The following is an 18,379-nucleotide window of genomic DNA, read 5'->3' on the forward strand; positions in this document are numbered from 1 at the left end:
TAGCTTTGCTGGCCTAGCAGTCTTTTTCTCTTTTAAACGTCATGCTTCCCCTGTCTTAGTTACACATGATGCGGGTAATACTTTCATACTACACAGAGAAATATGTTGTGTTGCCGATGCTGTATATGTTAAAGATGAACAGACAAATCAAGTATGCTTTAACTATTCACATAATATTTCTGGGAAGGTTCTGAAATGGTGTAATTAATAATAACAGATGTACCACCATCATTTCTAACTTCTTGGCTAATGCAGATATGTCTTCCGAAAGCTCATACACCCACTTCACAGCTGACTGGTGATTAATGGAATTCTCAATAAAAGATGAATCAGCTAACTCCTCTGCCAGAAAAAAATTAGATTCTTCATTTCCGAACAGTTTACGGTGCAGTAACAATTAAAACTAAATTTAATCAAAGACTGTCTAAAAGCATTGTTATTGTTTTTTGTCTGGGCTGGAGGCAGGCAGCCAACCTGATCAGAAACTTTCCATTAGCTAAGAACTGCTCCATCCAGCACTCTCAGGGTTTGACTAGCAGAGATATGATCACACCTCCCAACAGTCCCATCTTTCATGAGGCAGTCTTGCACGTCTGGCACTTACCGCTGTCCCAGGTAGCTGCACCACTGTCAGTGGGGTTCAAGAGCCATTTGAGGAGATCCACTGGTCTCCCCTGACTGGCCCATGAAGCTATAAAAGCAATGGAGTTCTCTGCTGCAGTTCCAACGTGATTCTCTATTGTTGACGGGTACCAGGTAGCTCCTTGTATAAGGTGGAGAGATGGCTACTCTGTCTGGCCCTATACACTTCTGGTTTCTGTCTGCTCACTTCCAGCAAAGTTTTGCCTCTCCCTTCCTGTTGCCATATCGCACAATATAGGTGTCCTAGTTTAGACGGCTGAAAATCCTTCAGGTTTGTAATAAGAAAAACCTTAACTACATGTCACAGCTCGGTGCGCCAGTAATAAAAAGTATTACAACTACCTGTTTTACACTTTTTTGCATTCACTCGGTAATACTTCATGCCTTTATAGCCTCTGTTGTAGAGCGATGGTTTGTATAGTCAGTGATATTAGCTTTGCAGCCTGTTTATTTACAGAGGAGAGTGGTAAACTTGCAGTTTATTGACTGTTGATAGACTGGCTACAAATGGCGATGGAGATGCATCATTATGGATTTCTCATCATCAGGCAGAGCTGATGGAACGTTCCATTCATAGAATGCATGGCAATTCTGTTTCCTCTGTTAAGCTGTCAACGTTTGTCCATTATAAGTTCCAGATTTATGTGAAACACTCAGTAAATGGAATTTGAATATTTATCTTTCTGCAGGTTACTCAATGGGAAATAATTTTAAAAATACATTATAATATTTAAATTTCATTAACACTTACATTTTTTTAAGATGAATTATACATGTATAAGGATCCATTAGGTGTAAATAGGTACATTGTAGACAAGCTTCTACTGTAACAAGTATTGTTACAGCCCACCCTTGCATTTAGAGTTGCATGAAACAGTTGTGGGAATGGGCAGTTTGTGGAGAACTGATCCCTTGGCTGTCATAGTTAAATACATTTTGGGCTGCTACCAGTACAGAGAAATGGTGTAGAAATATTGTATCAGATATTTTGTGTTTAAAAATAATAACGGTAGATTGTCAGACTACAAAGAGTTATTATGTATTGATCTACTAGGACCCTCTGCCTATTATACAGGAAATCTATTGTATTTCTTTACCTATAAAAAGCTGTACAATGTGTGTACTGTGATTATATATATCCAATAACCACTAAGACAATATGCTGCTTTAGCTACTCTATTATATCACATGGGTTGCATACAAGTAGCCTTACCTTTGGGAAAAGAGGATTTAAACACATCCAGAATTAGCATAACTATTGCACTGTTGGTCAAAATATAATGAAAGAGTATTGAATTCTTTGAATTGTGTTAGGGCAATCACTTTTTCAGAGGCATTCCATTACTTTAAAATAACAACATTTGAAAGATGTTAGATGACACAACAATAAATACATTGTTTCATAAGTAATATCCATAAACATATTATAATAATACAATTAATAATAATGTATTTAAATATGCATTCATTTGTTAGACATAGGATGGTTTAGGTAAAAAGTAGGCTTTGGAAGATTTAGACAATTTTAAAGTATATTATAAACATTAAACTGATAGAAAAGCTGTTGCTTATCTAAGGATGGCGATTTATTTGTATTCTAATCACACCCACAGCCATCTTTAAAGATAATCAGGTCCTGTTCACATCTTTTCTTTTGGACACCCCTACAACTTCCCTTTAACCAATTGTGGGGCCTCACGCCACATCCCATCCAACTACCATCTAAGTACCTCTTCATCTCAAATCTTCCTCTTTTCCTCTCCCCTTTGTCTTCCCCAAGGCTAGTAAATTTGAGCTCCTGTATACTATACAGATGCCACATTTGCTCTTGTCCTGAACACACATAAAACGGCATACTGTTTATATTGACTTATACAGTATATGCTTTATTATTTGACTGCCAGATGAGTGATAACTGATGAAATTATGTAAGGACCATAAAAAAACTGCTGACAATGTTCTGTAGCATACTGCAAACACTTTAGGGATTCTTTATTATATTGATCATACTACTCTAACACTTAACTGTGAATCAATGTTTGACTATAAAACTTAGATTGCGTAAAACTCAGGAATTCAAGAAAATATTCACACTTAATGTACAAGTACAAAAGTTAAAGATTAAAACAATCATAAAGTTAGAAATAAAAACCCATGTTTCTAAAACTGTCCCTGATAACCCCCTATTTTATACCTAGCAATTTCTTACATTATATTTTAGTACAATATAGTTTTGTACAGTGACAGAATTAAAAACCTTCTCGGTTAATATTTTATCACTATACAAAATAAGCTCCACATTAAGAAGTACATTTATTAAAGCAGAATTGATTACACTAATGGAGTTATGCGTGGTATTGTACATTTCTTCTGTATGTGTTCAAGTGCAGTAATTATTCTTGCTACTTCTCCGAAATTAATTATTGATCAGTTGCCTCCAATAACAGTATATAAAAATCTAACCATGTTAAAATGACCATTAATATTGATAGGTAAAAGAAGATGTGATGGACTTAGATAGTATCATAGCTAAATATATTTCTTGAAGATTCAATATGTTCATCCAGACATAGATACATAAGAAAATAACTTGCTTCATTGCTTGGTATTCAACCTGTAGATTGAAACATATTAATTTGCCAGTGTATATTCTGTTAAACAAAATATAAAAAAAAATTATCATGTAACTATATTGGGGTTAGGTGGTAAAAAGTGATTATTTCATAATGATTCTTAGCACCATAGCACTGGTTGGATTGGTTCAGTTAGCAGGATTATTATCTTTAAATGCTATGGTAATAAACCCATATTGCACCAGGATCACTTCTTCTTCCATAACACTCATATTTCAAAACACTAAGCTGCATTATTTTATCATTTAAACAGAATAGGAATTTCACTATAAATGTTTTACCTGGCCTTACGGGTTTCTGAAACAATTTATAAAGTATATATATATATGTATATATAAGTATATTATATAAGCTATCTCAATTGTAATGCTTTAGTTACCTTGCAAATTAGTACAAAAATAGAGGAAGGCACAACCAAAAAAGCATAAAAGGCATAACAATTCAGATTCCCTGGTTGCTGCTAGAGTGATAACCAAAAGTACCTGTGCGGCAGGTGGGGCTGTCACACAGGTGCCTTATTAATCACGTCCAGAAAAGGCTTAAATCACTTGAGAGTCTAATTACTGGATTGATGTAAAATAAAAATACATTTATTCACATTAGTAAATAAGTTATAAGCTTTGGCTCACTGTATGTGATGTAATTCAAATATTGTAAAGAGTAGTACTGAGGATAAAATGATGGAGTAGGATAGGAATGTATTCTTCCAGAGTGGACTATTTAAACAGAACAGTGGATCTTTCTAAACATGGAAGTCATTATGTTATTATTATTTGATGATGTGCATATCACATGAAATTTTGTCTGAAATGTGTGGGTCCACATGAACTCACACTCTCTCACACTCTCATTCTTTCTCTCTCTCAAGTCAAGCCTACATTCTCTGCCGACCACTTCCACTTCTGCCGACCACTTCAGCTTCCGCATCTTCTTCCAAATACTTTTCTGCATCATCTTCATCTTCTATTGTGGAGATGCAGACAAAGAAAGAAGATACCATATTAAGGATTGAAGATTGAAGATAAAATAGAAAAGGAAGAAAATAAGACGAAGAAGATGCGGAAGAAGATGTGAAAGCAAAAGTGGATGGCAGAGAAGGTAGGGAAACATTTAGAGTGTGAGAGAGTGAACAAGAATGAAAGTGAGAGAGTGAGTGACAGTGTGAGAGAGTGAATGTGGGCACCGGCAAAACTGAATGGTCAGGGAACGAAATTCATTGCTCAAAAATGAATGGGCCAAAGCCGAACCAAAAGCTTTGTCCAAATTTTTGTCCTTTTTGCATATGTCTAATATATATTATATGGACAAAAGTATTGGGACGTCTGACCACTACACCAACAGGGACTTTTATGACATTGCATTCTAATCACAAAGACATTACTATATAGTTGGTCCTCCCCTTTGCAGCTGTCACAGCTTTCATACTTCTGGGAAGGCTTTCCTCTAGATTTTGGAGTGTTTCTCTGGAAATTCACCCAGTAGAGCATTTGTGAGTTTCTGGTTTCTTGCATCAGTATGGCAATGTATACCTGAAACATTGACTCTTTATGCATTGATGGTAATGCATTTGGTATATACCCACTGATACCCATAACCCTTTCGTTGGTCTAAACAGCATCAATAAAGTTGGGTCTGACCTTTGTGGGTCATTGTTTTGGGCTTAAAATTGACTTCCCTCTTACAGCTGAGCATTGGATTCACACTTCTTGGATGTTCCCTTGAGTTCTTGTAAAGGTGTAAATAAAAATCTGTACACTAAACCTTTTGGTTAACCTCAGCCTGCTCCAGAGCACAGTGTTAAATTACCTGTCAGCTTTCGAAATTCTCCCTCATAACTCTGCACTTTCAAATGAAAATGAGAGTGCAGAAGATGCAGTCTGGGGGCCTTTTAGTAACCTTTGTAAGTGACAAATTCACCAATAACTAGTGTGGCATCAAAGCACATTATTTTTCTGGAAACCTCTTAGATTTATTAACCTGCTTTTCATCTATCACTTATAACTTGCCATCAATGAACAGATAAACACAGGAGAATCTGACCTCTGGACCATTTTCAGAGCAATAGCACTTTTGATCATTTTGTCATTTTATTTCACTTTTGCCTTTCTTCTTATTTTACTAATTTCTCGATTACAAATAAAATGCATTATGCATTCTTTCCTTGGGAAATAACTTTACATATGATCAAGTAAGGGGAGTTTGCCTCCTAAAGCATCACCATACCTGGGAACTATCCAGGTTTTGCCTGGGGACATTCTAGCTCATAGGAGCATTGTTGGGGCACGCTTCACTCCCCACCCAATTTCCCATTAAAAATAGTGTGGGAGGACCACCCACTAAGAATGCTGGGACCACCTACCCACGGCCAGCAAGGGGAGGCTTCTGGTAGCCAGAGAGATAAAGTTACCAGGTATGATCAGAACTACTTAATGCAATACAATGTACTCAGTTCATACAGGTGTATTAAAGACCTGTATGTGTAATGTAATTATTATCTTTTATTTATATAACACCAACAATTTACATAGCGCATCTTACCGCACAAACATTCAAAGGGTATGACCTAACTAGAATTGACAGACTAAACAAACCCATACATTAGGTAAAGAGAGCCCTGCTTGAAAGCTTACACTCTAGAGAAATACAGAAAGGATATAATCACCAGCCTATAGTTAAAATCCAGAAAGTTATGGGCATATCATTCCTACTAATTGGTGGGAGACTCTGTTTCTGATGATCTGAGAATATTGCATTTTGCATTGGTTCCCAAAGTCACATTTGAAAATATATATTGTATTGGATATCCACCAGAATATCTATTTTAGGGTTTTTATATCTATATTCCTGCACTGTGTAATATGGTTTCCATAGATTCAAATAATTTTGATTTTCAACATTTGATGTAAGTGTTGCACATGCACGCTTTAAAAAGATCTTTTATGCACCTCAGATTGTATGCATGCCAGACAAACAAAGTTTAATGTTTCTCTATTTCCTTTGACAGCATTTATAATAATACTTAAACAGAAAGGTATTAAAAAGAATACTATAATTAAAGCAAATTGAGTTCTTTATTTCATCTTATTGAATGTTTGCTATGGTACAAAGTACAGCTATGTGCATGTGTTCATTTGCATGCCCTTGTATGGAAACACTTACAAAATGAGATTCACTAATGTCCTCCCTTCTAACTCACAAAAAAAAAAAAAACCCTCCTCTCCAGACAACTCCTACCTTTAGTTAATAAACCTAGATGTCTGTGTATGAATACAGAGCTGTACCTGGCTCAGTATATAGTGATGAGCGTTATTCTGCACCACCGTCAATGTCTGGCTCAGTATATAGTGATGGGAGTTATGCTGTACCACTGCCTGTGCCTGGCTCAGTATATAGTGATGGGAGTTATGCTGTACCATTGTTTCTGGTACAATAAATAGCGATAGGAGTTATGCTGTACCATCGTCAATGTCTAGCTCAGTACATACAGTATCTCACAAAAGTGAGTACACCCCTCACATTTTTGTAAATATTTTATTATATCTGTTCATGTGACAACACTGAAGAAATGACTCTCTGCTACAATGTAAAGTAGTGAGTGTACAACCTTATAACAGTGTAAATTTGCTGCTCCCTCAAAATTATTCAACACATAGCCATTAATGTCTAAACTTTGGCGACCAAAGTCAATATTTTGTGTGGCTACCATTATTTTCCAGCACTGCCTTAACCCTCTTGGGCATAGAGTTCACCAGAACTTCACAGGTTGCCACTGGAGTCCTCTTCCACTCCTCCATGACAACATCACGGAGCTGGTGGATGTTAGAAACCTTGCGCTCCCCCACCTTCTGTTCCCGTGGCTTAATTTTTTAAATGGCCCCTCTGCGGCCTATTAAACAGACTTCCTAGAGTCTCTGGTGCACAGGGAAACTGAAACTTCAATGCACACACGTGCGCACTCTTATGCCGCATGCACGCTCTTATCTTCACAAGTAGGTAATTGTTGTAGGCCAACACATTAGCTGGGCCAATCTACTGCTTCTTTCCTGTAAATGTTAGGGTAAACTTTCATGTTTATAATAGTTTGTACACATTTCTATTTGAGAAGACCTATTCTGTGTCAAAATCTAAATATGTTTTTAATGAGCCTTTGTACTACTTAGTTTTATATTCTTAAGATAGAGTTTCAGTATTTATATATTTATGTATTGAAGATTACTTCACTATTTACATTTTTCTACACTGTTTAAAAGTTATCTTTTTTGTTATTACAAATACTGAAAAATTAGATATGTGATTGTGTAACCACAAGGGAGGGGCTTAACAAGGAAGTGGTTGGTCTCAGTCCGCCCCTGTACAAATATGATATACTCTTACAAAATAAGCTTATTGTATGATTGTCAAAGTAAGAAACAGTGTGATATGCCTAACTTTGGAACAATGCAAATTTGTAAATATATATCAACTATGATGTCAAAAGAGGAAAAAAATAAAATAGCATCCACTGACTTCATTGCACTCCATTCCAATTACCAACACTTCCATAATACCTGTAAAAGACCTGCAAGAACTTTCTATCATGGCTGTGAGAAAAAATGAAATACAGGAAGAGTGGAAAACTTCAGCCTAACTCTGATATTAACCTAACTTATCAAAAATCTTCAATAATTACCTATAAATAATTTATTGCAAAATAGTATGAAATGTCTATTTACTGGAGGCAATATTTAACTTAAGGAATGGCATTTTTATTAGAAATGTCACAAATATGTTTTATGGGTAGCATGACCTGTAGATTCTGTGCACGACGTGTTCATCCTGATATCAAATCTGGATGACTGCTTCATTATCTTGCTTGGTTAATACACACTCTAATATATGAAAATGTGAGGGGGCCAGTCAGCTCTGCAGAGTATTTCACATACAAATATTCAACAAGACACGGTCATGCTGGGAGGATTTAATATAATGAAAAGTCAACTGTTAGCTTAACAGGAATAATTTGAATTTCTAGTATAAATGAAGTAGATCAAAATTTCGGCAACTGTGTAAACTGTCATGTCAAGTTCCTAATTGCGCCAATGAACGAATCACAAAATTATTCATAAAATAACAGCTCTGACATACAAGGTGTTTGTGACTGCGCTATAGATTAAGCCAGCTTTCTATCTTCCATCCCGCAGGAGTATCCATTGGCAGTCCTTGCGGGGACAGCTTGTTACTGTGCTTTTCCCACAACTTATTTCACACTTCATGAGCGGGAGGATGAACAGCTGTGTGCTCAGAAATGCAATGGAGAGGAATTTGAGAGCTGTGGCACATTGGATTACTTCATAGTTTATCAAACACAAGTACAAGGTAGGTTTACAGACTTAGTAAATATTTTCTACTGTATCAGAGTAATGGAATACATTTTGGGAGTTTAAACAACTTGTAATTGAGAACTTTATTTGCTATGATTTGTGCTAATTTACGAAATGACATCTTGTATGAAGGACTATTCTAAGATTCTCCCCGGGACTTTCAATAGTAAAATGCATTTATAAAAACAGTCCATCTTCCAGATCCCATATTCTATATAAATGGAATTTGCAGTAAAACAAAAATGATTCCCAACTTATATATGGCTTCTCTCTTATTCTCGGTATTCTATTAAAGGAACACTTCAGCCATCATAGACACTTTAATTCATGTGGTATCCGAGAGGTCCTTTTATATTTATGAGGTGTCCGTCTTGAAAACTAATGGGGGATTCTCAACATAAAACATATAAACACAAATACACATGTCCATTTTCCTTTAATATTATATGCAACCTCTCATATTTATTATGTACATCTTAACTCCATAAGATAAAACTTTATCTTTTTTCACACCAGTACATGTCTTCTGTTTTTATCTCAGCAACAAGCAATTAGTTGTCTCGTTTACTTATTTTTTTCAAGGTATTGATACAACTCTGAGAGGTATTTTGTGCTTTTTAATTTTATGGGGAATAAGTAACCTGTCACAGTGCAGTGTCTTCATCGCACTTAAAGACTTAAAACTGTAGATTAAAAAATGTATAGGACAAGTTTACTATATGCGACCTTATATCATGATGGACAACATATGTTGGGATATAGCACATATAGACATTGGGCACTGACCACATGTTAAATTATCGAGTCATCCACAATTATGACTTCAGTCCTTGAGGGATACAAGCAGGCCACCATTTTTGGCTGTGCCAGTTTTGAGCACAGACATTTCAATTTAACAAATAATTGAACTACTGGAGTTGAGAAGCCTTGCATTAAACCAGGATGAATTCCTTATCTGTCTATACCAGGGGCGTCCAACCTGCGGCCCTCCAGCTGCTGCAGGACTACATCTCCCATAATGCTCTTTCAGCTAAGGGGCTGGCTGAGGAGGATGAGAGATGTAGTCCTGCAGCAGCTGGAGGGTGAAACAAAAAAGCATTTTTTACATTAGGCAGTAAAAACAATGGACAGCGGACCATGTGTTATATATATGTATATATATATATGTTATATACTGGAATTGGATGTATTCATTACATGTATAGTCTGTGAAAACTGTTCTACTCAATGAATGTCTGCCCACATAATCTCCTTGTGGTTCCACCACAACCTGATGTGCTCTGGAAAGATTTTCTTTGGTGCACAGTTGGAACATACTTCTATCCACCTGAGAATTGTACACCCTGTTCTAAGGAGAATCGTGTTTCAGTTTATTGGCTTTACTATACTTCATGAAGGGCCAACCCTAGGAGACATCTGATGTAGGGAGACTTGTCTGGTTGTGAGTAGTGAGATTTCTTCAGTCTCCTCACTCACTGAATTATACATTATACATAGGCATCTCAGACTTGCTTGAGAAACTTACCAGTGTTGGGCCTTCATAATGAATAGTTACATGAGACAGTTAAAGGCACAACTTTCCTGCAGACTCTGCTGAAAAATCTCTCGGAGTAGAATGTATTGGTTTGGCTTCACGTTATATCATTTATGTTTTGCAAAGCATGGCTTGAGTGCTGACACTAGAAAGAAAATGTTATTCCATTTACATTACAATGTAGAATTATTAACTTATTGTTGGAAATAAGCCCACATATATTTTATTTAGAAAAGAAAATGTCGGACACTCCATTAGCTTTTAAAGATGCATTAGTGCCTCTTATTCTTACTTATTTGCAAAAGCAGAGGAGTAATCTCTTATAGTACTTGCATTTCAGAACCTTTCAGTGCAAATGTGTATATATATATATATATATATATATATATATATATATATATATATATATATATATATATATATATATATATAATGTATGAATAGCTAACTGTTCAAGGCAAGTGCTATAAAGACATACCAAAATAATTACAAATTACTAATGAATTATAGTAAAACCAATGCTACAGTGCACAAGTCAGTAGGTCCAATGTTTATAATATATTTATTAAAGCCTTGGCTGTGTTACACTAAACTGTACATCTTATGTAAAACAAAACAAATGAAAAAAAAAATCAAAAAGACTGGCGGTTCAATATTTCGTATTATGTCTTCATATGCTCTAAGTGGGAATGTTGTAGGACAGGATTTGCACAGAAGCCTCAAGGGCATACACAACAGATTCCCCCTACGATAGGCTGAAATTACAGAAATTGTCTGAAAGGCATATAGAGAAATATGCAGAGTAGGAACAGTGAACTGACCTGACTCTTAACTACACTCTTTGGCTGATACAGTCACATAGGATTGTTACCAGTCAGTTGTATTTAAGAAAGGTACTGATCTGAAACAACTTTTGCAAAAACCCAGAACATCACACAAAATTCACCCATGAATGACACGATAAGTACGTGGTGTACTAAGTTGAAAGAGATTCCTAATATTTATGATTATGCAAGGCTTGCTGCTCTTCCATTATTGAGAAAAATGTCTTAAAGTGTCCCAGTCCATATTTCAAGAGGTAATAGAAGCATACATGAAGTCTACAAGATCACTGAAACAAATACTAAACTTATAATCATGTAAACTTAACATTTAAATAATTAACGTTTATTAAAACTATTTATTGTTACGTATGTCTAGGTTTGTGATCAGATAGAAATAAATCTAACAATGTATTTATTTTATCTTTTAGACAACCGATGCATGGACAGAAGGTTTTTACCAACTCGTTCTAAACAGCTCATAGCCTTGGCAAGCTTTCCTGGTGCAGGAAACACCTGGGCCAGACATCTAATTGAACTGGCTACTGGCTTCTATACTGGTAGCTATTACTTTGATGGATCATTGTATAATAAAGGTGAGTTGAAACACAAGCAGTATATAACTACCCATGGCTTGTGCACTCTTCCAAAGCACACCAATACACGTGTTGCTTGTCACTGGAGGCATTGCAATGGAGGGAAGAGATGTCTACCTTGTTTGAAGCACTTTATTAGGAAAAGTCCAGCGTGGGAACATCAGTATCTCCATTATACATCTGATAATAATTAGTAGATGTGTGTGTATCTGTATGCATAGGATGTAGGAGATGTGAATTAAGTCAATATATGGTTTGTATAATAGCGAGTACTTGGTTTCACATCAAGTTAGTATATTTACCACAAAAAGTACACTTCTTTTAAAAGCAGAGTTTTGCTAGAGACAGGATCATGCTACCTAGCAAATAATATGTTAACACAATTCTAATGTATTTGTTTCCTCTAATTATTAATATTAAAATGAAACATGAGTGGGAAAAACATTTCAGATATGTCTTTAATTTTGTAGCATAATAAGAACATCGAATATAACTTTGAATCCCTTTTATGGTTTGGTGCTCTGGAAAATGACATTTCCTACGGTATGTCTTCAGCTAAAAAGCAGGGACAGTGGACATAATGCTTACTTTATTATCTATATTGCAATATGTCATAGAGCACAGATGATATGTATAGAATGCAAGGAAAAAAATATTTATATATAAAGATACTCTAGAGGCCTATTGTTGTCTTAGAATAGGTCACAGTTATGATTCATAGGCAAAGCTTTAGACTTGAAATTAGTCTTCGGTTCATTAGTGATATTTTATTGCTCACAGGAAAATAGCCCAGTGTGCTATATTAACTTTGCCTTTTGCATAATAGTTGTTGCAGAATGTTCAACATATCTATGCAGTTTGCTCATATATATTAAGAACTGTAAGACTGAACTAATATATTGTATTTCTAATACCAAGATCAGGTTAGCATGATAGGGCATGAGTAGAAAGCAGTTGGGTCATGTATGTGGGGGCTCAAGATAACTTGGGCAACAACACCACATAACTGCAGGGGGGGTACATAACACCGCTCTGTAATACATGTTTATGCATTAGTTCAACATAAAAATCAACATTCCTCAGCCTCCTTTTGCATCCTTCAGAGGGTTTCTGTGGGAAAGCTAAACCTTCTTGTTTCTTCATGAAACTTTGTTGGACCATCACTAGGTTGAATATCAAACCCAGATTCAATGGGAGAATTCATTCAGAGCCCTCAAATCTCAGTGTTTGTGCTGGGATAGTGCATTGCTAGTTTACTAGTCTAGTGTAGGATTGGCATCTGTCAGGAAAGTAAATTATCAGCAAAAGGACAGGGACATGCCAGTGGTGCAATATTATAGGAAAACACAAAGCATCGCATTTACCACCACCTCCATGAAATATTTTGAAAGTTAAGGAAAGTATGAGGAATCTGGTTAAGCATCCTAATGTAGATTGTGTTGTCATTTTGTGTTATCATACTTATTGTATCATTCCTACTGGCAAATTAAAGTATCTGGTTGCCAAAGAGTTAATTTAGCTTTTTGCCTCTGCATTCAATCTAAATAAGAGTATCGGAAACATGGAGAACATTCCTCCAGAAGATTCCTGTAATTCTTGATTCCATGAATTCATTAGACGTCTAACTATATTCTTTATTCTGCGAAATGAGTTTATAATTTGCAATATATTTTGTATTTTAGAAATGTCAAGTAGTATTTAATGTTTACTCTGGTCTTTTTGCTCATTTGAAGTAGCAACAATGTATCCAGGCAACTATTAGATCAGCCACCATTCTACTCTATTGCCTGGCATAACTCTGAAAAACAGATTACACATCCATAATTGATGTAATACAGCTACTTACATCTTATGTTTCCCCTGGCTAGAATCATTTGACTAAAGATGGTTTGTTTATTTGGACATAGAGCTTGTCTTTCTGTCTCAATAAGAACTTTGGGTCATTGATATAGAATTGGAATCTGTCAGCACAGACAATTTCATTTGGAGAGTAAATGGATATGTAGAAAATGAGTTTGAAAAGGGAGAAAAAAAAGAATAAATGTAATTACTTTTTCGTCTAAGAACAACATGCTGTATAGAGCATACTGAACAGAAATGTAGTGCATTTTGGCTTTGCTGAAAATTTATTTTTATTTAATGCTACAAAAAAAATCTTATTAATTTTAATCGTACATAAGCTATCTCACAGTGGTCACAGTATTCAAAATAGGCCGTGATCTAAACTGCAGTATATGTAGAGGAGTCTTAATATAAATGCGTATTTCTTTTGTTTTAAGAATGAGTGAAGCAAATGCATGATTCGTTCATGGATTCTTTTAACTTGCAGTTTATACAATACGTACACTCTTTACTGTGCTCTATCATCATCCCACCGATTCTCTGTCCACAAATTCTTTAATTGTGTATTTCTTTTTTAATGCAACCTAGATGTACAAAGTATTTTTGAATAGAATAGCCTTGGACAAAAACATGGACAAGAGTTTGCGGATGAGTAGAGAGAAAGTAGACATGAGATAATATAGGGTTTTGAACTCTCACATAGACATATAAAATATAACAGTTATATAAGAACTGTCTGTTTTTTTTCATATATATTTTTGTTTTTTTCTTTTTTTGTTGTATGGGTTTTCTGGAATTGTCATGTTTCTCGGTTTGTTACTTGGCGATGGTATTAGCTCTCTTGTTTGACCTACTGTATGCCTTCTTCATGAGGCTACCCCGATGTCGAAACTGTAATGTATGATGTCGGACATATGCCTGTAACACTTTTGTGTCATATGTATTACATACTTTGCTAGTCTGTATTTCGCCTCTTGGAAATGATCTGATGTATAATTTGTATTCATTCAGCATTTTGTGTTTTTTACATCATGTCGTGTCTCTTCCCATGCGACCCAATATGTATCTTTCTTTATGGTTTAATAAACTGAGATTTGAAAAAAAAAACAAACAAAAAAAAAAAAAAAATATAAGAACTGTCTGGCCCATCTAGTGTTTGCCGTTTTTTTTCTGCAGCAGGTCATATAGCTAGTCATATGCTTTATATATATATATATATATATATATATATATATATATATATATATATATATATATATATTATACTGTATATATATATATATATATTATACTGTATATATATTTATATATATATATATATTATACTATATATATATATATATATATATATATATATATATATATATACTGTATATCTAATACAAAACAACTATTGATGTGAATCAAAGACTTTTTATTACCTGCCCTCATTTTACATACATAGGACTCATCATAACAAATGTCATTGTTTAAACACAAAATGAAATACTGCCAAATTAAAGTGTAGACATATCATAAAATCCAAATGGCCTTGTAAATATGCTTCTCATCATCCTTACTACAAACGATTTTTATTCTTTGCTCCTAGGCTTTAAAGGGGAGAGAGACCATTGGCGAAATGGGCGGACAGTTTGCATTAAGACCCATGAAAGTGGAAGGAAGGAGATCGAAGCCTTTGACTCAGCTATCCTTCTCATCCGCAATCCTTACAAAGCCCTGATGGCAGAGTTTAACCGAAAGTATGGGGGGCACGTTGGTTTTGCATCCCAAGCTCATTGGAAGGGAAAAGGTATTTTTAAATATTCTTAAAAATATTTGTCTCAGGAGACCCATGCTAGAACATATAATGAGTGGTTTATAAGCATGTTTTGTATATGAAGGTTACATTATATTTAGTGACAATATGATTACTGTATATATATCATGTCATATTTTGGTCCTTCCTTGCTTTTGCTATGTTTCAACATTGATCAATATTGGTCACATGATCCCAAATAGTCTGAATATTGTACAGTGTTTTGGTAAACAATACAATAAAGTGCCTAACTAGTGCTTATCTTGTAGACTGACATAACTTCGATACGGCTTTAAACGCAAATAAATGATGCTGTCAAAACACTGTATTTCACAATATATTCAACACGGTTAACTGATGGGTACTGAGGCTCCGACACCTAAAATATCTGTATGAAGATGATAACAAAAACAATATTAATAATATGAACAGCAAAAGAACTAATTCAATTCCACCCTGACATCCAATGACTATCGTATTTTAGATATTTCTCATTAGCTATAACCACTGCAGTCTTTACCATAACACCATTTCCATTCCTTTATGTAAGTAAAAGGTCTAATTTTAGATTTGCTTTTATCACACCCAGATGGGGAATGTTAGATTTCTAATAAGAACACTTACTGCTCTTTCTCTGTCTGTAAAATGTATATGAGATCATTTTCTGCTATATTCGGCTGTTCGCTATGCAGTAGTTTTCGAATTATCAGGCTTATGAAACAGAACATTCTCTGCACTGAAGCAGAAACAAAAATCAATAGCATTTTATCCAGATTAATAGGAGAATGGAAAAGCATCGGCAGGCTAACTTATTACAAATAGTTTTATATATATTTAGTTTTAAGGGCTCGTGTTTAAGGAGAAGTGTATTATTAAAACATGCAAAACAGTAAATTAACTGTGAATTGACAAGACTTTCAGTGTACATACTGTATATATATATATATATATATATATATATATATATATATATATATTTATACACACTACCATTCAAAAGTTTGGGGTCACTTTGCTGCTTTCAGCAGCACAATTAGCTTTTTAAATCTATGCTTGGATTAGCTAGCACAACGTGTCATTGGAGTGATGGGAGTGATAAAGGGCCTCTGTATGCCTATAACGATATTCCAATAAAACCAGCCGTTTCCAGCTATAATAGTCATTTACAACATTAACAATGTCTGTACTATATTACTGATCCATTTCATGTATATACGGTAATTACTATAATAGAATAATAATAATGTACGGGAAGCCGAAGGTATATAGATTCTGGATGTAGGGGATGTTGACTTTATTTTCAGCTTGGGACAACCTATGTCCAGATATATTGCATTTTTGCCTGGAGAACCAACAAATTATGATAAATAGTAACATTAAAAATGAGAATATACAAAATTAACAGTAAGGTAAACACATGTAATAAAATACCTGTACAGAAGGAGAATAAAAATAAAGAATGTCAACATCCATACTTTTAACGAACATTATTGTTCCCTAGAGTTATTTTTGGCTGCCACCTTGTAGTTGCAAACACCTGTGTAGCAGTAATGCCACTATCCAGAATTGGACTTTTTACCTTTTCTCTTTAAGATCAAGCTAAATACATGGGAGTCTATCCCGTGTGTAGCAAGTGGGTAGAGCTGTAGCTATTGTTTAGCATACAACACCTTTACCAGCCCCCCAAAAACTAGCCATGGTAGATGTAGACTACATATTGGCAACAACTGAGCTAACTCTCTTCATTTTACCATATGCTACTTAAAAGAAGCAAATGTTTACTAATGTTACGTTACTAATGTTTGCCAGAGATAGTAGTTACCAGATCTTTTCAACTTGTGGTAGCAAATCTCATGGGATCCCTGAGTTGCCACAGGTTTTGGCTGTATAAAGCCTCCAACACGAGAACAGTAAATTTACCTTATTGTGGCTTAAAAATGAAAAGGTAAATTTGTTACACAGTTTGAAATTTGGTCTTATCAATACAGAACCCAATGGTATCTACCTGCTAATTGCATCATTCCGGTGGAATAAGACTACGTCTCCCCACTTTGTAGTTCACTTAACTTCCAGAAGTCCTGCGGTGGGTGCGCAAGGCCTCTGTCTCCCTGCTCTGTATGACATATTCTGCCGCTCAACATGACATGCCCGCACCGCGACCGAGCTAGAGGCCTTGCAGAGGAGACTGAGGGGCACCGAGCAGTTGCTGAAAAACTTCATGAGCGACCGCTCAGCGCCCCTCTCTCTCCTCCGCGTCCTGGAAATGAAACATCGTCTTTTTTCTTTTATGACGCGGAGGAGAGAGAGGGGCGCCGAACGGTCGCTCATGAAGTTTTTCAGCAACTGCTCGGTGCTCGGACAGTCCCGCGTGTCCAGGGCAATCCGAGACATGTGGTCACCCCTATGCCCTTCTCACTACACTCCTCTGAACCTGCCCTTTCTCTTATTATTTCTCTTATCAAATACCATGTAATTTATATTACATGTAATGTATATTACTGTCAGTTCATGATAATGAAAATTCAAAGGATTGTTTGTTTATTGTTTTGCTTTGTGAAGAAACTGAATCCAGTCACTATCATATTTACATATATTAGATTGGCCAGTTTCATTTATATAGCCCGGCTGTAACATGTGTCCATATAATGCTTTGCTACTGTTCCCTAGCTAGAACACATTTAATTTCTTAATGTCACCAAGTTTTTAGTTTTTTTACGTGAACGTGTTAAAACTAACACAAAAATACATTAAGGGAATTTAAACATGCATGGCATATGCAAATGGCTAACTGGAATCTAAGATGAGACCAATGGTTAATCAAAGCCTGAGTCTTTACAGCAGGAAAAATGGGCAGACTAGAAGAGCTGCATGATTTTTATCTGACATCAAATTCTGTTTCTTCATTGAAGCTGATATATGTGTCAAAAAGTTAATTTTTAATTAATTCCCCCCTTCAACTGACCACATTCTTTGTGGAATTCCTTATGTAAAGGCATGCTTCCTTCCTTGTTAACTATGTTTCTAAAATACAGTATATGTATGTATATGTCCACATATATCATCAAACATATGTATTAAAATAATTAGAAATATTTAATACAATCAAGCAGTTTGTACTGTTCTTTTACATTAAACCGTTTAAGATTAATTAAGAGC

The 18,379-nt window shown here is 35.2% G+C and overlaps 1 protein-coding gene across 1 annotated transcript in view; it reads left to right on the top strand.

Annotated features, from left to right (window-relative positions):
• The window catches only part of WSCD2 (WSC domain containing 2), a 143,801-nt gene that overhangs the window by 110,715 nt on the left and 14,707 nt on the right, over positions 1–18,379 (top strand). Inside the window, exons 6-8 of the mRNA XM_053473266.1 lie at positions 8,456–8,630; positions 11,422–11,586; positions 15,017–15,217. Of these exons, the coding sequence (XP_053329241.1) occupies positions 8,456–8,630; positions 11,422–11,586; positions 15,017–15,217 (541 nt within the window). The remainder of the gene's footprint in view (positions 1–8,455; positions 8,631–11,421; positions 11,587–15,016; positions 15,218–18,379) is intronic.

Source organism: Spea bombifrons, chromosome 1, assembly GCF_027358695.1.
Source record: "Spea bombifrons isolate aSpeBom1 chromosome 1, aSpeBom1.2.pri, whole genome shotgun sequence".
Classification (NCBI taxonomy): domain Eukaryota; kingdom Metazoa; phylum Chordata; class Amphibia; order Anura; family Pelobatidae; genus Spea; species Spea bombifrons.